This window comes from Cyprinodon variegatus, unplaced genomic scaffold, assembly GCF_000732505.1.
Source record: "Cyprinodon variegatus isolate N-32 unplaced genomic scaffold, C_variegatus-1.0 Scaffold719, whole genome shotgun sequence".
Lineage (NCBI taxonomy): Eukaryota > Metazoa > Chordata > Actinopteri > Cyprinodontiformes > Cyprinodontidae > Cyprinodon > Cyprinodon variegatus.
This window is the reverse complement of record NW_015151172.1, coordinates 77,947-103,399: the sequence shown is the minus strand read 5'-3', so window position 1 is coordinate 103,399 and position 25,453 is coordinate 77,947. Positions and strand designations below refer to the sequence as shown.

Here is a 25,453-nt window from a genome sequence, read left to right as displayed (position 1 = left end):
AGAAAGAAAGAAAGAAAGAAAGAAAGAAAGAAAGAAAGAAAGAAAGAAAGAAAGAAAGAAAGAAAGAAAGAAAGAAAGAAAGAAAGAAAGAAAGAGAGAGAGAGAGAAAGAAAGTTGTGAGCAACTGAGCCTTACAGGAGCTCCAGCAAATCCAGCAGGTCCAGGGGGTCCGGATTCACCACGCTCACCCTGTAACAGATGGAGTACGGTCAGCAAGATTTTCAATAATAAGAAGGTTGTGGTACAACTTTTTGGAGGACAACCACAAAGCCTTTACATACAGGGGCTCCACGTGCACCAGCAGGTCCGGGAAGTCCAGCGGGACCAGACTCTCCCTTATCTCCAGGTGCTCCAGCAGGTCCGGGAAGTCCGATTGGTCCAGTCAAGCCACGGGGCCCATCTTTACCTGGTGCTCCATCAGCACCCTTAGCTCCTTGGTCCCCCTTGATTATTGGATGAGGATAGCTTGTTAAAAAGGTTGTTAGCAAAATGAGGCATATCTATCATTGTAATAGAAATCTGTGTTCTAATACACCATTCAGGTATCATGGTGAAGGGAAGGACTCCTCCGGGGTGAGGATAGCACCAGTTACTGGCTGGTGTTTACTGCAGTCATTTCCAAGAGTTAAAAACATGTTCCTAATATTTTTTCCAATTCAAATTGAATTTATAATGTGTTATTATGAGAAAGAATTGGAGCAACATTTTAGAAAATCAATATAAAGGTTAGAACTGGAATAAATATTAAAATCTGTTTTCTCCCATGCATCTTTCTGGTAACCCTGCACTGTGCTAATTAGGTTTTGCTAAAGCCAAACTCTTGCCAATGAATGTGTTTAACTTTTAATTTACCTAACTCTTACTTGAGGAAATTCTGCTCTTTCTAATAGATTAAACAACAGTATTTTTACTTTTTTTAAGAGAATGACCAATAATCTGTTTCTTAGCAAAATGTCCTTCAGTCTAAATACATTTTACTGAGAAAAATGTCCTGTGTAGGCAGCTAATGAACATTGTGTCATCAATGTTCCAGCATAAGTCTAAGGTTTTTTTTTGCTAGTGTGACATTAACTATTTCACAATGACAAGACAACAGACAAAAATCTAGAAAATCTGTCAAATATGGTCCAGGGAAGTAATTGCAGTGAACTGGAGACAAAGCTGATGCAGGCTTTGAAAGTAACGGTGGGCCCCAAATCCAAGTGATAATATCTACAAGCAAAGACCTAATTACTGGTTTTCAAATAAATATTTTAGAAACCAAGCTGGATTTTTTGGAATAGGGGACCACATACCACATGCTAGTCATAAAATAATTTCATATAGATTAATTTTATACATGATGAGATGTGGATGTAAATATTGAGAATGATGCATTAATAACTCACTCTATCTCCTCTCAGTCCTGGAAGACCAGCAGCTCCACGCTCACCAGGCATTCCCTGCAGTCCAGGGGAACCCATAGCTCCTGGAGTACCAGGGGCTCCAGGTTCTCCCTAATGACAAATGGAGGAAATCAAAGACTGGTTAACAGGTAGGCTTACTTGAACATTATTTTACTTAAAGTCACAAATCAATTAAATTACCCTTTACCTTAGCACCATCATTACCAGGAGAACCAGGAGATCCTCGGGCACCAGCAGGTCCAACAGGGCCAGGGGCACCACGTTCACCAGGGAATCCTCTGTCACCCTGAGGAGATCATGAAGAAACTTAGGTAAGGGTCAAAATAAACCATGTCACTGCTAAAGAAAACATTAGCCTGCTAGTCAACAAGCTAAACATTGCTAGATGCTAAAGTATTCTTTTACCCTATGAACAGGTGTAAAAAAAAAAACAAAAAAAACTCCAAAGACCGTTTTCTATCCTTCCAATTAGCTATGAAAACATTGATTAAGAAAGGCTTACTCTTTGTCCAGCAGGTCCCACAGCTCCAGGCTCACCAGGCAGACCCTAGATAAAAGATAGCTATGAGAAGGGTGAACTTCTGCTTAGAAGAATTTTTTAAGGTTAACTTCTATCTGAATATGCACCTGCTCTCCAGGTTTGCCACTCTCACCAACGGCACCCTGAGGACCAGGAAGCCCTTGGAATCCAGGGGCTCCTGAAGGTCCTGTTTCTCCTCTCTCGCCAGTAGGACCCTGGCGATGGACAAACAGACATTTTTGCAACATTAAGCAATGTGTCATGCAAGTACTGTAGAAAGGGTAGTAAAGCAAACTATACAGGTGTTCCTTACAGCTGGTCCTGGAGGACCCTGAGGACCAACATCACCATCCTTTCCAGCAGCTCCCTAATGCAAAAGATTGCAGGTTTTAAAACTGAGAGATACACCCTATCTAAATGACAAGAATGCCTTTGAAAAAAATCAAATGTGAGTAAAATATGGGTTCTTTACAGCAGGGCCAGTGGGTCCCATTACTCCTCTTTCACCGGGCTTTCCAGCCTCACCCTAGAGAAGTACAAATAAAAGAAGCCATATGATGAAGATTTACTTGCAGCATATGTCAGTGAGCTGACAGTGTGAATCTTTTCAAACAACACTCACAGCGGCTCCCTTTAGTCCAGGGAATCCCATGACTCCAGGTTGACCTCTTGCTCCAACAGGTCCAGGGGGTCCAGGGCGTCCATCTTGTCCAGGGGCTCCCTGTGTGGAAAGTTTGACCATGAATTAACTTTACTTCAGCAGCAAGATGTAAGCGGTTTGATGGGGAATATGCAGGGCATAAACCTACAGGAGCTCCCATTTTGCCATCAGGTCCAGGGTTGCCAGGGCTGCCAGTCATACCCTACGGAACAAGGATTGCAGATCAGATGACATGGTCAGCGTGTCACACTGGTAAAAGCAGAAAGGCCAAACAATTATTTATTTGTACCTTAGCTCCAGGGAGACCAGGCTCACCAGTGCGACCAGGCTCACCGGTGGAACCTTTAGGTCCAACAGGACCAGGAACACCACGCTCACCATTTACACCCTAGAGTCAGGAACAGGAAGGAATTTGACAATAGGAACTTGCTATTTAGTTGTTTTAATCATTCAACATATTAGATGGTGTTTGATTGTGTGATTTACTTTGGGTCCAGCCGGGCCATCGGCACCAGGAAAACCGCGACCACCAGGGGCACCCTATAGGCAGAATTAAACAAAATAATCAAAATAAACCTGGAATGAATTATGTCATACTTTGGCTACATGTTTACAGCACCACCCTCTGGTGGAAGCTGTTCAAAACAGAATTAAAGCAGAAGTAACTCCTCATTGCAAAAAGAGGTTTCTAAAAACAAGAATTGAGTACTAAACACTGTATAACTACATTATTAGAAATCACAGGACTGTTAATCAGGGCACTTACAGATAGAAATTACCTCCTTAATTAAGATAAATTATCCAATACTTCTAAACCTGTTATGTAATTTATCTTAGTAGACCCCCCCCTACCCAAAAAAGGAGAGAAAATCTGTTGTGCTCTATAAGGGCCCATACTTATTTATAAAAGAGCAGTTTGACCCCTTGTACTGTATAGGGGAGAGAAAATTGAATTGGCTCAGAGTGTGTTGTTTGTAATTTTGACACAAAGGGCACTGAAATATCAACAAAGATATAAAGATTTATAGTTAGAAATGCAGAAATAATATGAATAAAGAGGAAAGCTATATTTCCACGTTGACTTTTAGCACCCCAGGTGTGATCCCCCTCTCTCAAAAAATAAAACAGAAACACATTTAGAATTAGTGCATACACGTTCTCCAGGTGCTCCACGAGCGCCCGCAGCACCAGGTTCTCCTCTGGCTCCTCTCTTGCCTTCCTCACCAGCAGGTCCTGGGGGTCCCTGAGCACCTGGGGCACCCTGGAAAAAAAACAAAATCAATTAGATCAATGGCTAAATATATTGATTATATATTAAAAACTTTGTTCTATTTGTGAACTTACAGACTCTCCCTTAGCACCGGGCTCTCCCTTGAATCCTGGGGCACCAACTTCACCCTAAAAGACACATTAAAATTTAAACAACATATACAATTTACCAACAAACTACGGTTTTTATTAGAGAATAAATAAATCTCTGTTCATTGTTTCCCTTTTTTTCAATATCAAACAGTTAATGAGGAAACATTTGTTTTTGTAGTCAAATGGGTAGCTCTGAGTTGTGTCTTAAGAACTCAACTTACAGTGTTTCCCTTGGGTCCAGGAGCACCAGCTGCACCCTGAGGTCCTGGGGGTCCACGTGGTCCAGGAAAACCAGGAGCACCAGCAACACCAGGGGCACCCTGCAGGGGTCAGCAAACATTCACATAAGAGTTGTATCTTCATGTATGGGCTTGACAGTGCTTTCTGACTGAAACTACTGTTAAAGCAACACTGGTGTGAGCTTTTAGGAACTCTTAAATTTATGGTTGGATAAAGGTAAATGCATAACGCAAAAACTTACAGGGCCTCCTTTAGCACCAGGCGCACCATCAGCTCCAGGGTTTCCCTAAAAGGAAAAGAAAAATTAAATAATTTCAAATCACATATTTACATTTATACATTCTAAATTGAATTATATATTATATGTATATGTATATATATATATATATATATATATATATATATATATATATATATATATATATATTATTATTTTGCTTCAAATAATCAGCAGATATTTAATTTGGTCTTGATTAAAGGTTCAATATAACTTTTATTAACCTCAAGTTAAGAGCCTAATACTTACGGATGGTCCAGCCTGGCCAGCGGGTCCAGGGTTACCAGGTTCTCCACGGGCTCCAGCAGGTCCCTCAGGTCCACGTGCACCCTGTGCTCCAACATCACCCTGGGTGGATAGAAAACAAGAACCAGAACCAGTTAGTGGTTTAGAACTTCAATCCAATTTTCAATTCAAATGTATTCATTTAGGTAGACCTCTTCATGGAGAACTAGTTATATATGCCGATCGGATGATTTTAGGCAAAATCTTACCTTGGGTCCTGGGCCACCTGGAAATCCAGGAGGTCCAGCAGGGCCAGTGGGACCCTGAAAGCAGACAAACAAAACTTGAACAAAAGCAGCTCATCCTTTTATGTTGGTTCTAACTTATGTTACACAGTAAAGCTCCTTTAATTTAGCAGATATAGAAAAAAAGCAGTGTGTTTTATTTTTTATTCTCAGATTTGAGCTGTAATAAAAATGGCCATTTTTAAGTTAGGTCAACTGCCAGAGCATCTAAGGCATACCGGAGGTCCAGCAGCACCAGCAGCACCATCGTTACCACGAGCTCCCTGGTTGAGACACACAAAAATGGTTGGTTGGTGCTTGTTCATAAATTGGTCAATAATCTATATAACATATTGCAGCTGTGATTGTGTGTGAACTCACAGCAGCTCCTGGAGGACCAGCACGACCCCTCTCACCAGGCAGACCACGAGGTCCCTTTAGGAAAACAGTTTAAAATGCATTTATCTATCAGTCAAAGGGAAGTGGTCAAGGACAAGCAGTTCCAGCATAAAAAGCTTCCTCTTTCACTCACCATTGCACCAGGAGTTCCATTTTCACCAGGGGCTCCAGCCTCACCCTTAAATTAGAACAAAGACAGAGAGAGAATGTTAATGGACATAAACAAAACACTACATCTAAATTGATAAACAATCTGACCAATCTAACAAATTATTATGAGCAGACAGGCTGCTAAATTGAGATACCCAGTAAAACTAGAATTCTTTCGCCTTTTGTTTTACCTTGCACTACAAATTTAGATCACCATTTAGTAACCTTAGTTCTTAGTCACCTTAAGCTGATATGGACTTTTGTCTATTTGGGGGAAATGTTTGATAACCTCTTTGTAAATGAAGCCTAAAAAACTAAGAGACTGCAAATATGTAAATCTCTTCAATGAAAGCTACTGAAGGTAATATTGTACTTTGATTCCAACAGGGCTAAAGTTATCCTTTCAAGAATTTCAAGAAAACTTTAATAGAATAAATATAATAGAATTCAACTTAATTGTCATTACACTGTCACAAGTACAGAGCCACGAAATTAACTCTTTGCATTTATCCCATCCCTTTGTGGAGCAGTGGGCTGCGAATGTGCAGCGCCCAGCGAGCATTGTGGGGTTAAGGGTCTTGCTCAGGGACACAGATTGGCAGTCTGTGGGAGTGGGGCTCGAACTCAGAACATCTAGAATCCCAGCACAATGCCCTAACCACTCGGCTGCACCTCCCCATTGACACAAAAAGGACTAATGGATTGAAAAAGGTCTTATTATCAAAGTATGAACGAGTGTTCAGAATTTAGTGAACCCAACTGCAATTGTTTTACAGTTTAACCAGGGAATTGAGAAATAAAAGACAGTTTTGCATTCCCTGTTAACAAAGCAAAAAATTAGTTAATGTGGTTGGGTATGATCATATGGTTTAATCAATGCTGACCACACATGTATTTGTTTAGGCTAACTTTGGACAGGAAGGCTTCTAATAGTTGGCATCATTTTTGATCCCACTAAAAGACAAGGACCAGGCAAACTTAAACTGTCATAAAAAGATGCCTGCTGACAACCAGTGTTTGTTAAACTCTCTGACTAAGGGTGTCTCTGGTGGTTACCAGAGATAGCAGGATTTGACCCAGGAATATCTTATTGTAGCACCAACCAGGTTATTCCCAACTGACTGTTAGATAAAACCTTGGCTATCAGTAGATACATAAACATACAGTAAATGACAAAATAAAGGGTAATGAATGTCTTGTATATTGTTACAATATGCTTTCAGAAGGACCCTGGCAGAAAACTAGCAAAACAACCTAAAGCTAGAGGAAAGATTTTGGCTTATTGATCAAGACCACTTCAAAACCACACAAGAGTTACATCTTCATGTATGGGTTTGACAGTGGTTTCTGACTGAAACTATTAGCTGCCGGCAGTGGTTAATGACATGAGGGTATTAGACTGAGAGGAATTAGAAGATGTCAAAAGACTTACTTATATTTTATAAATTGAAACCGTCAATTTGTGTTCCAAAGTGTTTTGCAAATACACTAGTTTTTTTTTTTTAACATTCAGCCAAGCTCAAAAAGTTGTTTTTTCTCAAAATACTATTAAATATTTTTTTTTATTGTCTATGCTTTAACAAGAGTTTGATACAGAAGGATTAGGATATAAGCCTTAGAAGATTTGTCTACATACACAAAATCACAAAAAACGGCAGTTTCATTGTAAAAAAAAATAAGAAAAGACTGGTGCCTTCAAAACTTTTAATAAATACTGTTAGAGCCATATGAGGTCTGTTTTTGGGGATAAAATTCCTAACATCTCTAAATAATATATCTTCATCTTTGCTCTGAGTTATTTCTGTCAAATAATATTCCTTCATTTCCTATTTCTAATGACTAGGGATTCATGATACATGGCTGATGTTAGTTATTTTGTTTTTTAAAACATCAGTATTGGCTCCATCAGTTAAAGTTGACCAGTATCAACAGCTTATGTTCGTGATGCATTTGTGTATGTGTTTCATGTAAAAAAAAAGTCACGTGATATTTGTTTTTGCATGTGAAATTGATATAATAATTGAGTATTTTTGGGTGTTTGTCTGAGGCAGAGATGTCAGCTGTGAAGTCAGTTTTTCATGGGATCAAATGGATAGCACAATACATATGAGGACAGGTATTGATATTATTCATAGCAGCAATATTAGTATTTGGTCTCATCAGTACATCAGTGTCAGCTCCATTAAGGGCCATATACTTGCAGTGTTTTCACTGCTGGATTAAGCTCTAGAGATCAAATTTCAACCATTCTGTAATCATACTTATTACTTTATTTTTTAAATCAGCTCTGTTTCCAGTCTAGCTACCTTTGCATCACTTCAAATGGCTATTTTGACACCACATGAAAGAAATTTGATATGTGAAGAACCAATCACCTTGGGTCCTGCAGGACCAGTGTCTCCCTTAGCACCATCCAGACCACTGAACCCCTGAAGAGAAAAATAGTCAAATCAATATGAGCTTCATGAGTTGCTTTTGCTCAGGGTTTTGGAAGAGTAGGATCATAAAACAAGGCTTAACTTACTCTGTGACCCTTAATGCCAGGAAGTCCGGGAGTTCCTGGGAAACCACGAGCACCCTGAAGCGAAGACAGGGATGGTTTAAAGTAAACTGCTGGGCTCTTAGCTTTTGATTTACACCAAGTATTTAAAAACACATTTCACAGGTTATGTACCTGTGGTCCGGAAGGTCCACGTTCACCTGGGCGACCAGGTTTGCCAGCCTCCCCCTGAAGACAGATCGAGATAAGGAAAAAATACATTGCTTCTTTAAGCTTTCAATCTAAACTATCCTTTATATGTGCACCAAAATATACAAGCAGATCACTTACGTCCTCTCCGTTCTTTCCAGAAGGTCCCGCAGGTCCACGTGGACCCATGGGGCCCTAAAAAAAGACACAGTTAGTCTAACTACAGAGAAGTTATAATTAAAGATGTGAATTTATTTTCAATACTCACAGGAGCTCCAGCCTCTCCAGGCTCACCAGGTGGGCCACTGGGTCCTGGGGATCCCTGTAGGGACAGACAGTAACCCAAATATCATCAAAAGTCTAACTACCATTTATTAAAAGTGCTGATCTAAATTATAGAGGCTATAAAAAATAACTTAAGGCTAAGCAGGAAAATAATTTCTGCTTATAAAATATTTGTCTAATTTACTTAGCTGCGAGGTTGGCCTATCAGTTTGGATTAAAGCTGAATTGATTGTTAGCATGTTGCAAGTTAAATACATATCATTAACAGGGATGAAAAAGCCAACAGTGAGTGGTTCTGATTTGGGTTGTCATTTCAACCAGCATGTATTGACTGTACAAATTTCTAAACCAACTTTGATAGATCAAGCTGGGGCTAACAAATATAATTTATGGAGGATGAGAATGAGAATTAATAAATTATCAATTTTGAAAAGACCAATGCAATGAGACAATCAGTGTTAACATTATATTTCTGTCTCTAAAAGGAGGAAGGTTTTGCACTTACAGCAGGACCAGGAGGTCCGGTAGGTCCACGTGGTCCCATTGGACCCTGTTAGGCAAACATGGAAGAGATTAGAAACACCAACATCTTAAAGCACAAGGACAGAAATAGAAACCTCTTTGAGTGCGCATGTCCTACCATTGGTCCAGGCACAGGCATAACAGTGGATTTTGAATCATAGCCACCAGACATCTGTGGGGAGAAGTTCTAAAACACATAAAGAAAACAGACATGTCGTTTTAGAGATCTGTATCCATTTAACGTCTTATACCGATTCACCAAGAGCAATGTTTGCCAAAAACTTTCATACAGCTTATTAACAAAACCAAGAACTAGCCCCAATCTACACATTTAGTGGGGATAATTTTAATTAATATTTAACAAGACCAAAACAATTTAAAAACTATAAAAAATTTGGCCTGTTGAGGCTGATCAATGAAATAAAACAGATGTTAGCTGTTAACTTAGCTAAGCATGGTGCAAGTTATGACATGGCTTGAGGTTAGTGACACTAATTATAACAGATCTTCTAGTAGTTACTAAGTATGTAAAATATAGGGATGGAGGTAGATAAATAAAGTTCTATTTAAAATTGAAAAAGGAAGCTAGCAATGTTATTATTCCTAATCTATCAAAACCTTATGGTTGAGACAAAATTTAAGATTTTGTTCTAGCCTAGTATTATGTTGCATTAAGTCATCTAGCACACTTAGCAAGACAGAAAATGTAATTTATATAAAATTTCCAAGCTTCAATAGAAATCTACAATACGGTAAATGATCTTGGGCCTTGAAGATTGATTGTTTACACAAGGTTAGATTGTAAATAAAGCCCAGCAACTCATAGATTTTGCTCCAGGTTTTCTTATGCTTTTGTGCAATTTCCAGTTATACTTGAAAATGTAATCTGCACTGATATAAAAAATAGATAATAATAATAATAATAATAATAATAAAAAAAATAATAATAATAATAATAATAATAATAATAATAATAATAATAATAATAATAATAATAATAATAATAATAGAAACAATATTGAGAATAATAGAAACAATATTGAGAATGCAAAAATAAACTTTGCATCCCCTTCTCTACAAATTAAATCCTCACCATGACATATCCTGAAGCAGAATTCAATATGAAACACTCATTTTTGAGATCAGATCAGACTTACATGCCAACTCTCCAAAAGTAATTCAGTTTCATACTAAATGAAATACCACAAGGCAACTTGGAATTTCAGGAAATCCTTTTTGCAACTTTAGGTCTTCTCAAATGTTAAACATAAGAATACAAGCACAACATGGCGGCTCACAAATGTGATTTTTAAAATGTTTTTTGCAAAAGAAATAAAGAATTTTTTTTTTATGGTATTACCAAGTTTACGGAAACATATAATGTGATTGGTGTCACCGGCCTAGATTGGCTCATAATTCCCCATTCTAAACCCAAAACTAGTAAAAACAGAAAATTATGCAAAGAAAAAAAAAAAAAAAAAAACATGACAACTTACTCCACCGAGGCCAGGGGGTCCAGGAGGGCCAGGAGGTCCTGGCAGTCCAGGCTGACCGTCAAGACCATCTCGACCTGGAGGACCAGGAGGACCCTAGAGAGAAAGAAAGTAGATTTCAAAATCGTGGCAAGAGTGTCATTTGAATTACTATTATTGATGCCATGATCAACTTATGGAAATACAGAAGGCAAAGTTTTCCTTTTTGAGTTTCCTGAAAACTATTTTTTGGAACAGCTTTTTAAAATTCCATAATAATCGTAATAGTCTGTGTAAAAGCTTGTCATCTTTAAAAAACAAAACTTGAAATATCCCAAAATCTCAGTTTGCTTCTTTACACTAATCACCGCATAATCAGGCACAAAAACAGAGGCTGTGGTCATGTGACATCAACATACAGGAAGTAGATGTGCCAAGTCTGCAAAGCATTAATTTAAGCTATTTCACAATAATTACAGTAAGATAATATTGCCAACATATATATGTGCTTGTTCATTTGCATAACTAGCTGCTAGCTTGCCACAAAACTAGTTAGCTGCATAAAAACAACAAAATAATAATTTAAAATCATTTATTCAAAGATTTTAGAAGTGCACACAATAGCCCATTATGATCGTATGTTAAGGACCAACATTTATTGTTCTATAACCTATCGTTCCATAATATATTCTGATGGTAATTTTTTGGAGCAAAAACCAGCCCTTTCCCTTAACATGCTAAAAATACGTTTGAGTAAATAAACTCAAGTCTTATTTTGTTAAATAAAAATGACAAACACATCTATGTTATGTACCAATATTTTGTTAATGTAACTAGTAATGTTTTTTGCATTCAGGTAACTTGCTTACTATTAATAAAGGTAGAAACAGATGTAGTAAGTGCAAATGAAGCTTTTAGTGCAAATTTCAGGAGGGACTATATTAAAGTACAAACATTCAGTTAACATGTTACTAAACCTGCACTGTTGGAGACTTTTTCAATGCCATATTCTCACTATCATTGGAAAAGAACACATGAAGAAACCTCTTCTGCATTGTCAATAAGGTATTTTGGCTCCAACTTAAGGACATAGGAATCTGGTCAACGTGCCTGAACTTATACACACTGACAAGATTTAAAGCTGTGGATCGAGCAAATCCAGAGAAAACAAAATTATAAACATACCCTTTCTCCCTTGGGTCCACGTTCTCCTCTGGGTCCCTGTTGGCAAAACCATCAAAACTGGTCTTCATATAATAATATGAAAACTGACACACAGAAATATACGTCCATGATGCTGTTCTACTACATATCATTAGCCTGTGTAAACAACAGCAAAAAAAAATAAAACTTTTACTTTTTATTCAATAAATACTAGTTAATCTCAGTAAAGACTGTTTATAACAAAATATTTTTTAACAGCTCCTAAAACACCAACAGTTTTTTTTTTTTATCTAATCTGAACAATTGATTTATTGATATCAATATAAATAATTTCACATTTACCTCAACCTGAGCAGAGTGGTAGCCTGAAAAGAAGAAACACAAAATTTGGAATGTACAATAAAACAATATATAAATTTAGCAGATAAAAGAATTATTTATTATAATGATAGTCGGCCTAAATTTAGATTAAGCAAACCTCTAATGTTGTTTAATCTTTTTTAAAAGATGAATTAATAAAATTTGTTTTGGAACTTTGCAAACGGTGCAATGTATAGCGTAAAGGTTCAACATTTCATGAGAATCATGCAAACACTTAAAGCTGTAGTACCATCATCGGGGCAAACGGGGCAGCACTCGCCCGTAGGTACAATGGGGTTGGGGCAGTCAGCTGGCTCTTCACAGATAACCTCATCGCACAACACAGTTCCGCTGTCACACACACAGATTTGACATGGCTCTGGTTTCCACACGTCCCGGTCTGCAAACACCTGGCCTCCAAGGGTGCAGCTGGCACCTGTACCTGAGGGGCGGCAACAGAGAGAAAGACACATATGTAGTAGTCAGAAATATAAATTTTAAAACCTATTATGAAGATAGATTTACTTAATTAAAGTTTGATTTATTTAATTAATTATTTTACCAGAGAATAACTTAAGATTCAATAATAATTTAATTAACTTGTAGATATTGTGACATCAGCTTTCTTCATCCATTTAGGAAGAAAAAAAGTTTTAGAAAAGAAAAGAAATATATCTTTGCTATTCCAGGATGGAATCTTTTATTTAACAAAGTGCTTTTGACAAAAAACTTTTGGCTGTTCATAGATGTGAAAGAGACCAACGGGTCAAGGGTGACTGAGAGGTTACAATCTACCTATGTGTCAAGATCTATCTAACTGTACAGCAAGCCATAGCTAAAATTTCCACCTAAAATATTTTCAGTCCTAGTTCTGCTTTCAGAGGAGATATAAATTTTGCGGCATGCCAAAGCGCTGAGCTCAGAGAAGGCAAAGCACTAGGGCCAAAGACTGCTAGTTTGGCAGAGGCTGGTGGAAACTCTGCACATGTGTTTGCAATCAAAGGAAGCCAGACAAAAAAAAATGAGCGGAAAGAAAGTGGAGAACAGTGTAGGAGGGGAATTGACGTGGCAGCCAGATGTTACTGGATGCACAGAGGAGCCTATGGGTGTCGCTATAAGTTCACTCTCAGTCTCACAGCCGATCTGCTTCAAATAGACAGCTGAGTCCTTTCCAGATAAGAGGAACATCTGGAAAACTGAATATCAACTCCATGGTCCCTCTCCCAAGATTTGATTTGGTTTTCTTTGTCTTCTCAGATGATAACAGTTTTATGTTCCTTTCTGATGGCTTTTCAGTAGCAAAGCATTGTTGTAGGTTTATGTACGTAAAGTTGTTTATATCTATCCACCAGGCAAGACTAAACCTGCTTCTCCCCTCCTGATTTTCCTTAGCATGTGACTCCCTTGTTCTTACTGAATCAAGGGCTGTGAATAGCACTGCCACTTCGATCAGGCATGAGATAACTTTTATGTAAATCTAGTGGAAATCTGGAAGCAATGTAAAACTGATTAAATGGGAGAAACAATTTTTTAAATTTTATGAAGGCTCTGTACATGTCATCTGTGCATTGACTTATTCCACTGAGCTGGAGAAAAGTAAAAAAAAAAACTTGCAGCAACTTGCTCTGCATGCATTGGAAAAGTGGGGGAGTACTAGATGAGAACAAAGAGGAGGAGGAGAGAGTGAGGCCTTTTTGAGATGCCCGATCGATTACGCACACCCTGTTCTGTCTATTGTACAGACTACCAACCTTTAGAGATCTAATTTTTAAATTATTTTGCATTCTCCTCTTCTCTTTCTAAGATCTCAGCCGTCCAGCCATTAAGAAGAAATCCATCCTTTTTTTAATGAAAAGGGAGAAAAGTGTTGAGAGGCTCCAACAAACTGATGAAACTTACGGTCGTCCTCGCCCTGCGCCCTGACCAGGAGCACCGTGGCGCCAAGCAGCAGCGCCAGCCGCAAATCCACAAAGCTGAACATGTCTAGATGCCACCAGACATGTAGACTCTTTGAGGCAAAAGAGGAAAAAAGTTGGGGATGTTTTCTCTTTCTGCTACACTCCACTCATACAGGGGTGTTTGGGGCAGGATCCGTGCGTCTGTCCAAAGTCCTCCTGACCCCAGCAGAAAACTCCCTACTGCCTGCACTCATTTTCCACAAGGGCTTTTATATGGGAGCCCAAAGAACTGGGAGGTACTGGGACAGGACCGACTAAGGGGGGGTGCACCCTCATTAGCCCGTTGCTGCTGCTCACGTTTAGGGAAGACAAGAAAGAACATCTCCTTCAAAGGGAAAAAAAAAAAAATAGAAGGAGAAAAAGCATGTCCCTCCTTCCATAATTGCACAGCATGCCTGGATCTGAGGAAGGAGGGGTTTGAGCAGGGGGAAACTTGATCCATATGATCACTGGAGAGGCAGAGGAGGATTTCCATCTTCAGTAACCCTGCTTTTAATCTAGATTTCTGTTTGGTTGTGATTCACCTTCTGATTTACTTGGATTTCATGCTATTTTCAGTTCGGACTGCCTTGTATATTGTTTTATGGAGATTTAACCCATAGAAGAGTGTAGTTTCAACTGTCACTGCTTTAAGATAGCCTAAATATGGGAAATTAGCCTGTGTTTCTTTTTCACATTACCTTGATTCACAATTCACAAACAATCATCATCTTACATTTATCTGATTAGCATCTTTGGGTGATCCAATTTAAATTTGTTTTAACTATATTTTTGTATTAAAAACTTAATTTGCAGCTAGAAGACTTTGAAAATACTCTCTGGCAATATATATGAGTGATAAGTCTTTCTTTCTCAGTGTACCTTGATTAATGGACAACTAAACATGTCTTGAAATGCATCGAAAAGGTTCATTTGTAACCGCCTATTAACAATAAAAGATCAGATTAGGTCAGTGAGTCAAGAGTGTAGTGGCATTGATGGATAATGACATATATTTATTTACCTTGCATTAATCTGAAAAATCTTTTTCACCATACAATACAAAAATGAGAACAAGATGTCATAACATCTAATGCAATGAATCATTGTATTTATCGTTAATTTGGGCAGGAAAATAAGATGATCTGCTAATGGAATACCCTTTACTCTTAAAAGACGATAATTAGATATTATGCACTTAAAATAAGAGAATGCAATGGTTGTATTTTTGTTTTAAAAGTTAATTGTCTTGAACCATTGCCATTCTTTTTTTTCAAGAATCCTGAGCAAGATTTGTCTCTTCCAGAGGATTGGTGAAAATTAGAGTCTGTTTTGCTTCACTGCTGATACAAAATAAACCGCTATAAATCTTTCCCTGAGCTCAAATTAGATTAAACATATAAGAACTGTGTTGCTACACCTATGTGCATGTTTAATTTGCTTCCTCTTGAACAAAAAATGACCGCCTGAGCATTCCAAACATTTATAAGGTTTTCCCCCAAACAGCAGGCAGCTTTTTACCCAGTGACCTCCAAATACAATGTCTTAGGAGGGGTTTTGTGAAAGACCGTTCAGAATTTTATTTTAAAAGACATAGTTTACATCATTATGTACTCTTTAATTTAGGCCATCAGCTTTCAAACTAAAACAATAAAAGAAAACTGCACATTTCACTGCTTTATTTTGATGCCTTTTTACCAGAAACTTAGTCCAGAGGGTATAAGCCAGTGCCAAAAAATTTCTCAAAGGCGCTGCCAGTCCATATTTTATAATCTTAGCGTTTTAATCACCTAAACCTTCAATTACATTTGCTTTCCTTCTGTTTTACCAAGCTTCCGGATCTTTTCATTTCTTTTACACAACATTCTTTAAGTTTTTAGTTTTCAGAATTAGACCTACTGTAATAATCGCAGAAGGAAATTACATTGAATTACAATTGAATCTGAACCAACAATTAGACTGTTTTGTATACTCATTCATTCCCTTTAAGCTTTTTTACTTATTTATTTTTTATTCTATTTATTTTTTAGAATTATTAACATAAAAAAATGCTTGATTACAATTTTAATGTGGTTGTTCGATTAGCAGGATTAATCAGTAATCACTTTGGGTGCTCATTGTCAGCTTTACACATCTACTTTACATTAAGTTTTTGTTTTTGAAAAAATAACTGATGCGAACACGCTTTGATTTTACAATTCTTTTAAGTAACTTTAGAGTTGTGTCCCTGCGAAAAGGTAGGTTCTAAACGTTTTTTTTTCTCCAATTAAATCAGACAAGGTTCCCTGTCTTGGATAAAGGAAAGCATCCCAACAGCACGATGCTGCCACCATCATGTTAATAGTTTTAATCAGACACCCAACTTTGGCTGCTGTCCGTCTGCATACTTTTTTCTCAGTACTACTATTTTAACATATTCTTACTAGTATTTTTAGTATAAAACATCAGAGGTGGGTCGAAAATCCAAAGACTGTACTCAGTAAGAGTAGCACTACTTTTTACTCAAATGTAAAAGTATAAAAAAAAACGTATTCAAGAAATGACTTAAGTAAAGTAAAAAAAGTATTTGGTAAAATGGGTACATGAGTACTAAGTTATTTTTGGATACTACCATCTGATTAGAAATGATGCAGACAATCTTTTTGTACAAGTTTAGGTATTTTAAAGACTCAAATGCATAAAAAATACATTAAATGTGATTAGGGTGACCAAACGTCCGTATTTCCTGGGAAATATCCTTATTTCACGTCCTGTCCCGGGCGTCCCGGGTTTTTTTTAGAAAGTGAGGAAATGTCCTGATTTTTTAAATTACCTTAATCGGACCATTACATTTACAGGCGCTAGGGCACTGCGCACGACACTGCGTGTGATGTAATCCCTGAGCCGCGTCAGTGCGGGCAGCCCTGTTCTTAATCAGAATATAGATTGCGTGGCTGTCAGTACGCCAACAACATGCAAAAGCGCAAATGTATGTTTACCGACGATTTACAAAAGAGTTTTCCCGCTTTCAGACCGGGTCGAGACAAATGGGAGGCCTTGTGCACATATGTCTCGGTGTCCAATGGAGTTGCAAGGGATCTGAAAAGCCACCTGGACTCTGAAAGTAAAGATAGTCTAATGATATGTTTGTTCGTTGTTGGTACATTTTGAATAATTTTTGCTACACAACAGGTATTTTTTGTTAATTAGCTCATTTGTTAATTTATTTTTTCCAAAAGCCTACAGAACAGACATTATTTAATTCATTACTGAGGCTGAGTATCATGTGTTATTGGGAATTGAGAGTTATTGTTAAATTTTATTGTTAAGTGAGGGATGTTTAGATGATACATTATTTCTTTCATTGTGCTTTTCATTCATTACAGGAATTGTTAAGCATTTTTAATAAATACATTTTGAATGAAATTATCGTTTGTTATTGGAGTTATTGCTGTAGGTAGGTCTATGTTAGGTGAGTGCATGCCAAATCTCTATGCATAGGAACAGAGATCCCAACCCAACCCTTTTGTCCTTACTCTGCCACATAAACAGTTCCTGCAAACCAAAATAAAAGTAGCAGCTCATCAACAATAATGCTTCCACCGACCGGGGAAACTGCTTTTGCTGGCCATGCTAATTTTAAGCAAAAGCACCGGAGCGCCGGAGATATGGCGGTCTGACGATGTTAGCTCAGGAGAGTGGAGAAGGACAGCTGAAGATTGATGGGAACCCGCTTTTAGACAGCGAGCTAGGGTGGGAGAGGGGCCTTGGCTGACTGGTCTCTCTGCTGGAGGTGGCACCAAAAATCAGTCCTTCGAGGGTTGAATTAAAAGCTTTAATAAAAGCCACACATTTTCTCTGAAGAACATTCCGCATTTCATTGACTGCATTTTTCTCTATTTTCAATTTTATAAAAAAAAAACGTGTTCACTATTTTTTAGGACAGCTGAGATGAGGCCTCCCGAATACCAGAAATCATGTAGATGTTCTGGTTGGTTTATCATAGCGTTGATTTAGTCCAGAAACAGTTTTTGAAAAATAGGCTGCGTTTGGTCGGTCTGATTTTGTCCTACAGCAATCCAACAATAGATGTTGAAAAGAAGCTTTCAAACCCAGTTTTCAATGACTTTTCAACGATCTGAAAGTTACGGCTTTTCACCTTTCACTTTTCAAACAAATGTAGATTGGCTTGGAAGTAAATCATGTCGTCTTTTCAATGTCTGTAGTGTAGTTTTATATAAAAACAAAAAATACAGTATATATGGCTTGTACATTTTCTCCATCAGTAATAATGGCTTAATAATTCCCCTTTATAAACAACTTTTGCTGACTGATGTGTCATTTAGCTTTTTATTTTATTTCTGTTTACAGGAACTGTCTTCCACACCTAGAAGGAACTGTCTTCCACACCTAGAATTGCGTGAATGTTTCACGCAATTTCATGTCCAAAAACCTGGACCATATTCATAAAAAACCACTATTATTAGCATGATGTAATTAAAAGTGTTTTGTTTGTTACATAAAGGTATTAGGTATGCTGAGAGGTTATTTGGTTTGGTTCCATTTTCTCCATTGGAGACATTTTTTTTTTTACATTTGGATACTTTTTGATATGTGTTCTTGGATTAGTGACATTGTGTTGATCAGATCAGAGCTGGAAGTTGAATCACAGAATGATGAGGTGGCGTTCTTTTTTTCTTTTTTCCTGCTTCTCTTTTGCCCTGACAGACAAACTGCATTCCACCGTCTTCTGTGACAGAAAAAAAAGAAAAGGCAGACACATGGATAATGTGAAGGTTTCTACAGTGTGTGTGTGGTGGGTGTGAGCATAACAGAGAGAGAGAACGAGGAGGAGGAGTGAATTAGAAGCTTACTTGGCGAGCGTCAGACTATACTACGTGTCTGCTGCTGCAGGATCAGATGGTAGAAAGCTGCTGCTGTGTTTCTCCCTGCAGCTCATCTGCTCCCTAATGTCTGCTCCCTGCTTAATTACAGCTCACCTGCAGCCAGTCAGGCGCTGCAGACAAAGTTATGGGTGGGGGTACAAAAGAATTGCCTAGGTAAACCTTGAGTTACACTTAGGGGAGATGTGCTGCAACAAAATAAACGGCTTTGATTATTTTAAGCCAATAATAACTATAATATCAACAGACCTCTGAACAGTGCAGGGATTTCCTTGTATCTATCTCTATCTGTTCCTCTGAAAACTGTGTTGCTTTGTATTCCACTTACAGATAATAAGCTTAGGAAAGAACAACACATAGCAGAATGGTCAGAGGTAAGCAGGGACAGGCTTACACATTATGACCTCTGTCCATTTTCTGAAAAGGAAGCAGTATGGTTTAACTGTCACTTTGAACTGACAAGAGAGCATTAATGTTACATTAACAAATCATGTGATGGATAACTAGAGAAAAATGCACAGATCAACATCTCATTTGGGAAAAGTGGCCTTTAAGGAAAAGTAGCAGGAAGAAAGTCATTGAATAAAGAAAGTCATCAAAAGTCCAGCTTGTAGTTTGCGAAAAGTGAACATGTTGTTCTGGTCAGATGAGAGCAAAATCTGAGCAAGGTTGTTTAAAAAAACTCAGACTGGGGCAGATGTTCACCTTCCCGCATGACAACAACTCAAATCATGTAATTGTAATAATTTTCTACATTTAGGTATTATAAGGTATTGATTCAAGTACTATTTAAGGATTTTCAAGATCAGTTTTCAAGCTTTTCCAGTACATTAACTAGTGGTGTTTTGGCCTGCCGGTGCACTGGTGTTGTTCATTGTTTGGGGGTGGATGTGGGTACTGGCTTATGCCTTGCAGCTGCTTAATGGGGCCTGATCGGGGCTCCCACTATGGGGGTGGGGTGCCCCTGGGGTTCATGGTAGGTTCCACCTGCAGGTGGCTGGCGTTGTGGGGCTCTGGCATTCTGGCGACTGAGGGATTTCCTTGGGGCCGTCTCTCCTCTTTCTCTTTGTGGGGGAGCAAAATTCCTGGGTTGATCCCTCTTTGGCGCCTTTGGTCTGGGGGTCTCTTTGGGCATCTGGGGTTTTGGGTTCCCGGCCATCTGCCTCGGTGTTCTTGGGGGGGGCGGGTTTTTGGCTCTTCACGACCACTATTGTGCATTTTTACTTTGGATAAACTTTACATGCACTCTCAAAAACAACTACAAGTGCTGGGTTACAAGTACTTAGAGATTTACTTCCATACAGAAAGCCCATATTTTTATCTTCAGCTACCACACTATACATGTCAGATTAAATAATATTACATATACTTCATCGATGTTATCAAGGTGTTAGATTATTGTATCTGTTATACTATAGTATAGTATAGTATAGTAGTTATGCTGTAGTTGTGTTGTGTTGTTGTAATCGGAAATACTTCCTGCATGAATTATAATAGAGCTATTTACATGCATAAATCAAGCGGCACACTATGACGAAAGCCGTATTGCTCCACTTCAGAAAGTAACATTTGTTGGGCTCTTTTTGGCATCAAGCCAATTATTCTTATTGCCACATTGCCAGAGAGGACACTGGAAAGAAAAAAAGAAAAACAATTATTCATGTATTTCTGTTTCCAATTTCTTAAATTAAACCTGTAACCAGTTTTTTTTTCATATGTCCCTGTAAGTGAATACTTGCTTTGTCAAATTACATTTTTGAACTATTTGCCAGATAGAATAGCCAATTGTAGCATTTATACCTATACCAACAAATTTAAAGGGAGCCTGTGTGATCGGCAGTGATTGTTATTGGTGTTTTCAGCCCTCTGGTCGATCTGTATCTGCTTTGAACGGCCCTCTGGGTGATCGATATCTTCTGTGTTCGGCTCTCTGGGAGATCATATTGGCACCGTGGCTGATCAGTATCTGCTGTGATCGGTCATCTGGGTGATCGATATCGAATGTTGTCGGCTGTCTGGATGATCAGTCCACCTGTGAGCTGCTCTCTGGGTAATTGGTACCAGCTGTGTGCGGCCCTCTGGGCGATAAGTGAAGATGATGGCTGGATGTGGAACAGTGGGGGAGATCTCTGTAGTTCTGCTATACTTAGTTTGTGATTGTGGCCAATCAGGAGGAGGCTCACAAAAGAGGCACCTTGCAGCCATTTGAAAGTGAGGGCACCTGAAAGAAACTTTTGCAGGGAAGAACAGACACGCACGCCCCTGGTAAAATCTCGAGTGTGCGTGGGAGGAACGGGCTCGCCTACAGACGTATTTTCTCCCTCTGAAACTTTAGTTTCTTGTGAATTGGGATTTTTTTTGTGCTATGGTTGATGGACTGATTTGTTAAAGTAAATAAATATACGTTCAATTATGTTTACTTTGCTCTTTGATGTTTTGACATAAATGGGAAGGGTTAATTGTGTTCTAGAGAGCACAATCTTTAATGACCTGTTTCATTAATACTGAAGAATGACATAAAAACTGGATTCAAGATTAAAAGAATATGTTGTCAAGTATTTCTGACTTTTTTACAGGTTACACAGATATTTCTGACTGTACTTCAGAGGGTATAATAGTATTTTTGTGCTATCAACTATGAAATACACAGTTTGTGCGTGGCTCTTTATTTCAATTTTACTGTGTTCATATTTATCTTGTACTTTAGGTGCACAGCTTGTTAATTCAAATTCACACAGCCCCCCCTGTAAAAACCAATATAATCAGTACATGAGTTCAAATATGAGAGTAATCATCCAGTTAGGAAAAAATCATCTCACATCCCAGGTAAAAGAATCACAATACAGTTATTGTGATTCTTTTTAATACATTTTTTAACTTTAACTTTTATCTCCTAATGTGACCTACTAAAGTGCAAATAGTTTGTTAACCATGCAGCTGTTCTAGAATAAAAAAATAGGATTTTACCACTTTCTATTGTTGAAAGCACAGACATTAGAAGATTGCAGATTAGAACCCATCAATTGTGTGCTTCTTTATAGAATATGCTGTTACTAGTGGCTCGTTGAGAGATTTTAGTTTACCTCAGAATGACTGAAATATCACACAATCAGCTTTCAAATTGATGAAATTATTGTAACCAATCTCTTATGCTGCAAAATGCCAAATCAACAAAACGAGAGACCTTTATGTGTTAGTTTACATGAGTTGAAATTATTTATTCAGCTAGATAATTAACCTAACACAGTACATATTTTTTTACAAGCTTCTCTATACGATGCCCTTAGATTTATTCATTTGCCTTATGAAATGGAAGAGGCTAGATTGATAACAAAATCCCCCAAATTTAACACATATCTGTGTTATTCATTTATTTACAGGTGTTTGAAATGACATTCATAAAAGGTTGTAAAACAGCTATCCACATTTGGCCACTACCATGCGATTGATTTCATACTAAGGTAGAGAGTCAGTTGGTATATGAAATATAAAAACTTAACAAGACGTTACTGTAAGTTAATAATAGAGAAATACGATATATTTACCGTACAACCTGTTCTTGTCTGCTATCTATATGCTTTTCTTTGACTTTGTACATGCTGCTACTTGTTGCTCTCATAACTTTGTGAGGATTCTGTGTTTGTAATCATTACTGGGCCCCTGAAACAGAATCCACACATTTAAATAATAGCTAGTGGTCAAGCCCAGGTGTTTGCATTTTTTTGCTCTTTGCCGCTCATCTGCAGAGATTGGTTAGAAAAGAGATAGAAGGTTGTCATTGGGTTCTAAAACCATAATTTTGTGTTTCTTGCAGCTGTTTGCCCCTTAGGAAGGATGTTTAGCCTTTTCTAAGATCTCATCTGTGTCATCAAAAACCAGGAGAGATGAAGGTTCTCAGTAAAAGTTGAGGAATGAGAACAGGGCAGACCTAAATTGTCATAATGGGCTTTAAAGATCTGACCCACATGCAGAGAACCACTCAGAGACCAAGATTAGAAGTTTTACAGGTTTATTGTAGGTTAGCAAACACTGATGCAGATTGTAACTCTGTGGGGAAACAATGCTGGAACTCAGCGGACTGGTGAACCGGAACCGGAAACTCTGAAGGGGAGATCACAGTGATCAGTTCAGAGACAGTGGGAAAAAAGACTGAGGCTTGAATATTGCTGGAGAGGCACTCACTTTTTGGGGTGCTCTTGGGTTATCCTTGGATCCAGTTTGTGGGGGTTTAATCCAGAGAAGAGGGAACTCATTGGAGAGCAGACAGGCAGACATACCTTGTACCCAGAGGAGTAAAGGAGCGGAATGTCACTTGGTTTTCCAGGAGTGGACTTGAACGGATCATGTGGAGGTTTTCCCCTTGCTCAGTGAGACTCAGTAAATCCTTCCAGGGGTAGAAGGTCCAGGCTTATCCAGTAACACAGGAAGTCTTTCTGCCGAAGAACAAAGACAAAAAACAAGTTCAGACTCAGAGAAACAATGCTAGGATTAGACTGTGCTAATCTGAGTTTGGCTAGAGTACCCAATACTGGCAAACACTCTGGTGTCGAGGTGGTGAGATCCCACTGCTCAAGTATTCCTCTGGTAATGACCCAATGAGCCGCAGGTGTGCAGGGAGGCCCAACGAGGACAGGGCACCGCCTGGTGGTGTAGAGAGGAAAATGCAAAAAACAACCCACACAAACTGGAATCCTAACATAAATCAATTTTAGAGATATCAATGACAAAATGAAGAAAGCAGTTGTTGTTTTAAACCACTGACATTGTGAGATCCGAATGTACTCTTTGTTGTTTAAATGGTTGGTGTTTAAATATTTGAAAAATGAGTTGTTGTGGAAACATTCTAAATGAAATAAATAAATTTTTAATTTATTGAACGGTCTTTGAAGAAGCTGGATGGTACACTGAGAACACCACAGTTCTGCTATAGCATTACTAAGGAACTTAATCTGTAAGATATGCTTTTAATTATTAAAAAAACATGTTTATAGTCTCAAATGAATTCACATTTGGCTTTTGAATGTGAAATATGCCTTTAAAGGTTAAGGATAAAGGAATATAAGAATATTCTGGTGTCATGACCTCTATTGTTTTGTATTACTGCCTTAATCTTGAACTAGCAGTTTATCACAATTCTATATAATTGACAAATACAAAACAAAATGCTGAAGAGTAACTACTAGTAACTACTATAGAGTCTCAATTGAGTTTGGGTCTGGACCTTTATTGGACCATTGTGACATACAAATATCCTTCGTTCTTATCAGGTGTGCATTTCAACAGCTAACCTCCTGCAACATTTAGATTAATCTGCGCTCCAGCGCATACAAATTAATTAAGCATGCTGTTAAGTTAACCTGGAAGTTAGTGTTGGGAAAAGTTAGGCAAGGAGAACTCAAGAATGAGCTGACACATGGCAGTGCAACCAAATAAGAAGCTAGGAAGACTAGTCCACATAATTTGGGAATTAACAGAAAACCTTTAAAGGTGCATTCACACTCAACTTGAATGCAACGAGTGGACCATGTTAGTTACTTGCTTGATAGCCTGCAATGCCAAATAAATGCTTCAAGCAATTTGAAGTGTGCAATATGGCAGATTGGAACAGAGTGAAGGAGCGACAGGCATGATGGATGCACACGTAAACCAAAGTGAAACTGAGATCAAGTGGAGTATAGAGTAAAGTGACATTTTGCTGAAATTAAAAAATCTACACCTTTCTGTCAATTCACAATTCAATATCCAATCACAAAATTGATGTGGTTGTGACATTGAGGCCGGTACAGATAACGTTTTACTTCAGTCAAAAAAATCACTCGAGGATGATCTCCTCCTCTTCCACTGTCCTCCTGATACTGGTTACTTGACAGACAGGAAGTATTGCTGGAAGCGATCACCCAGCTGCGGCTCCTGGAGCCATTTGGTGGTTCTTGTTGAAACAGTAGAGGATCTTGTGGACTGAGGACAACCAGCTCCAAAATCTAGCTTTCCTAATCTCATACAAAAAGACAGATTAACCAGACAGAGCTGACTCTGCTACCTGAGTCAGCTGCTGTTCCTAGAACAAAACTACTAACCTAGGGACAGCAGTGTTTCGATAACACAACTGGTATAAAAAAGTTTTGCTGATTGAGTTATTAGAATTAAAATCTAGATTCTTCCTATTATAGGCATTGATATTTTGACATTTTAGAAAAAAAAACAGTCTCTAAAGAAACAGGGAGTTTGAAAAAGGAAAAGAGTACAAAATAAAGCAAAATGAGGTTCAGCAGGAATGGAGAAACAGAAGACAGACTTTAGAAAAAGCTATACTGTGTGTGTCCTTCGCTGAAATGAAGGCAACTATACAAACAGACTGAAATAGAAGCAGTTATTATTCCCTGTAATTCTGTGACTGAACAACTTTTTATCCGTCCATCTCCTTCTCCCTGTCTGAGCTCCCTTCATAATGTATTGTGGTCGGTTAGTTGTGAGACCGACTGAAGGGTGGAGCTGCCTTCACAGTGACCACACACACACACACACACGCACACACACGCACACACACACACACACACACACACACACACACACACACACACACACACACACACACACACATGTTGTGTCACAATATC

General features: G+C 38.2%; 1 protein-coding gene and 1 long non-coding RNA gene across 3 annotated transcripts in view; one reads left to right on the top strand and one right to left on the bottom strand.

The window, feature by feature from the left end:
* The window catches only part of LOC107097738 (collagen alpha-1(I) chain-like), a 20,025-nt gene extending 5,873 nt beyond the window's left edge, over nucleotides 1–14,152 (bottom strand). Inside the window, exons 1-33 of one of the 2 annotated variants that reach the window (XM_015395015.1) lie at nucleotides 13,916–14,152; nucleotides 12,267–12,458; nucleotides 11,999–12,021; nucleotides 11,678–11,713; nucleotides 10,517–10,609; nucleotides 9,139–9,207; nucleotides 9,004–9,048; nucleotides 8,482–8,535; nucleotides 8,355–8,408; nucleotides 8,199–8,252; nucleotides 8,049–8,102; nucleotides 7,900–7,953; nucleotides 5,508–5,552; nucleotides 5,357–5,410; nucleotides 5,215–5,259; nucleotides 4,961–5,014; nucleotides 4,716–4,814; nucleotides 4,431–4,475; nucleotides 4,171–4,269; nucleotides 3,932–3,985; nucleotides 3,741–3,848; nucleotides 3,074–3,127; nucleotides 2,877–2,975; nucleotides 2,736–2,789; nucleotides 2,549–2,647; nucleotides 2,399–2,452; nucleotides 2,240–2,293; nucleotides 2,034–2,141; nucleotides 1,909–1,953; nucleotides 1,594–1,692; nucleotides 1,389–1,496; nucleotides 282–443; nucleotides 136–189 (exon numbers count right to left, since the gene is read on the bottom strand). In XM_015395015.1, the coding sequence (XP_015250501.1) occupies nucleotides 136–189; nucleotides 282–443; nucleotides 1,389–1,496; nucleotides 1,594–1,692; nucleotides 1,909–1,953; nucleotides 2,034–2,141; nucleotides 2,240–2,293; nucleotides 2,399–2,452; nucleotides 2,549–2,647; nucleotides 2,736–2,789; nucleotides 2,877–2,975; nucleotides 3,074–3,127; nucleotides 3,741–3,848; nucleotides 3,932–3,985; nucleotides 4,171–4,269; nucleotides 4,431–4,475; nucleotides 4,716–4,814; nucleotides 4,961–5,014; nucleotides 5,215–5,259; nucleotides 5,357–5,410; nucleotides 5,508–5,552; nucleotides 7,900–7,953; nucleotides 8,049–8,102; nucleotides 8,199–8,252; nucleotides 8,355–8,408; nucleotides 8,482–8,535; nucleotides 9,004–9,048; nucleotides 9,139–9,207; nucleotides 10,517–10,609; nucleotides 11,678–11,713; nucleotides 11,999–12,021; nucleotides 12,267–12,458; nucleotides 13,916–13,997 (2,403 nt within the window). In that variant the 5' untranslated portion in view covers nucleotides 13,998–14,152. The remainder of the gene's footprint in view (nucleotides 1–135; nucleotides 190–281; nucleotides 444–1,388; nucleotides 1,497–1,593; nucleotides 1,693–1,908; nucleotides 1,954–2,033; nucleotides 2,142–2,239; nucleotides 2,294–2,398; nucleotides 2,453–2,548; nucleotides 2,648–2,735; nucleotides 2,790–2,876; nucleotides 2,976–3,073; nucleotides 3,128–3,740; nucleotides 3,849–3,931; nucleotides 3,986–4,170; nucleotides 4,270–4,430; nucleotides 4,476–4,715; nucleotides 4,815–4,960; nucleotides 5,015–5,214; nucleotides 5,260–5,356; nucleotides 5,411–5,507; nucleotides 5,553–7,899; nucleotides 7,954–8,048; nucleotides 8,103–8,198; nucleotides 8,253–8,354; nucleotides 8,409–8,481; nucleotides 8,536–9,003; nucleotides 9,049–9,138; nucleotides 9,208–10,516; nucleotides 10,610–11,677; nucleotides 11,714–11,998; nucleotides 12,022–12,266; nucleotides 12,459–13,915) is intronic. The other variant, XM_015395016.1, reaches the window with a different exon arrangement.
* Nucleotides 1,493–14,047, top strand: LOC107097739. Its single transcript, XR_001481855.1, has 2 exons — nucleotides 1,493–1,717; nucleotides 13,821–14,047. It is a non-coding gene; the product is annotated as an uncharacterized LOC107097739 (long non-coding RNA).
* Nucleotides 14,153–25,453: the final 11,301 nt, after the last annotated feature.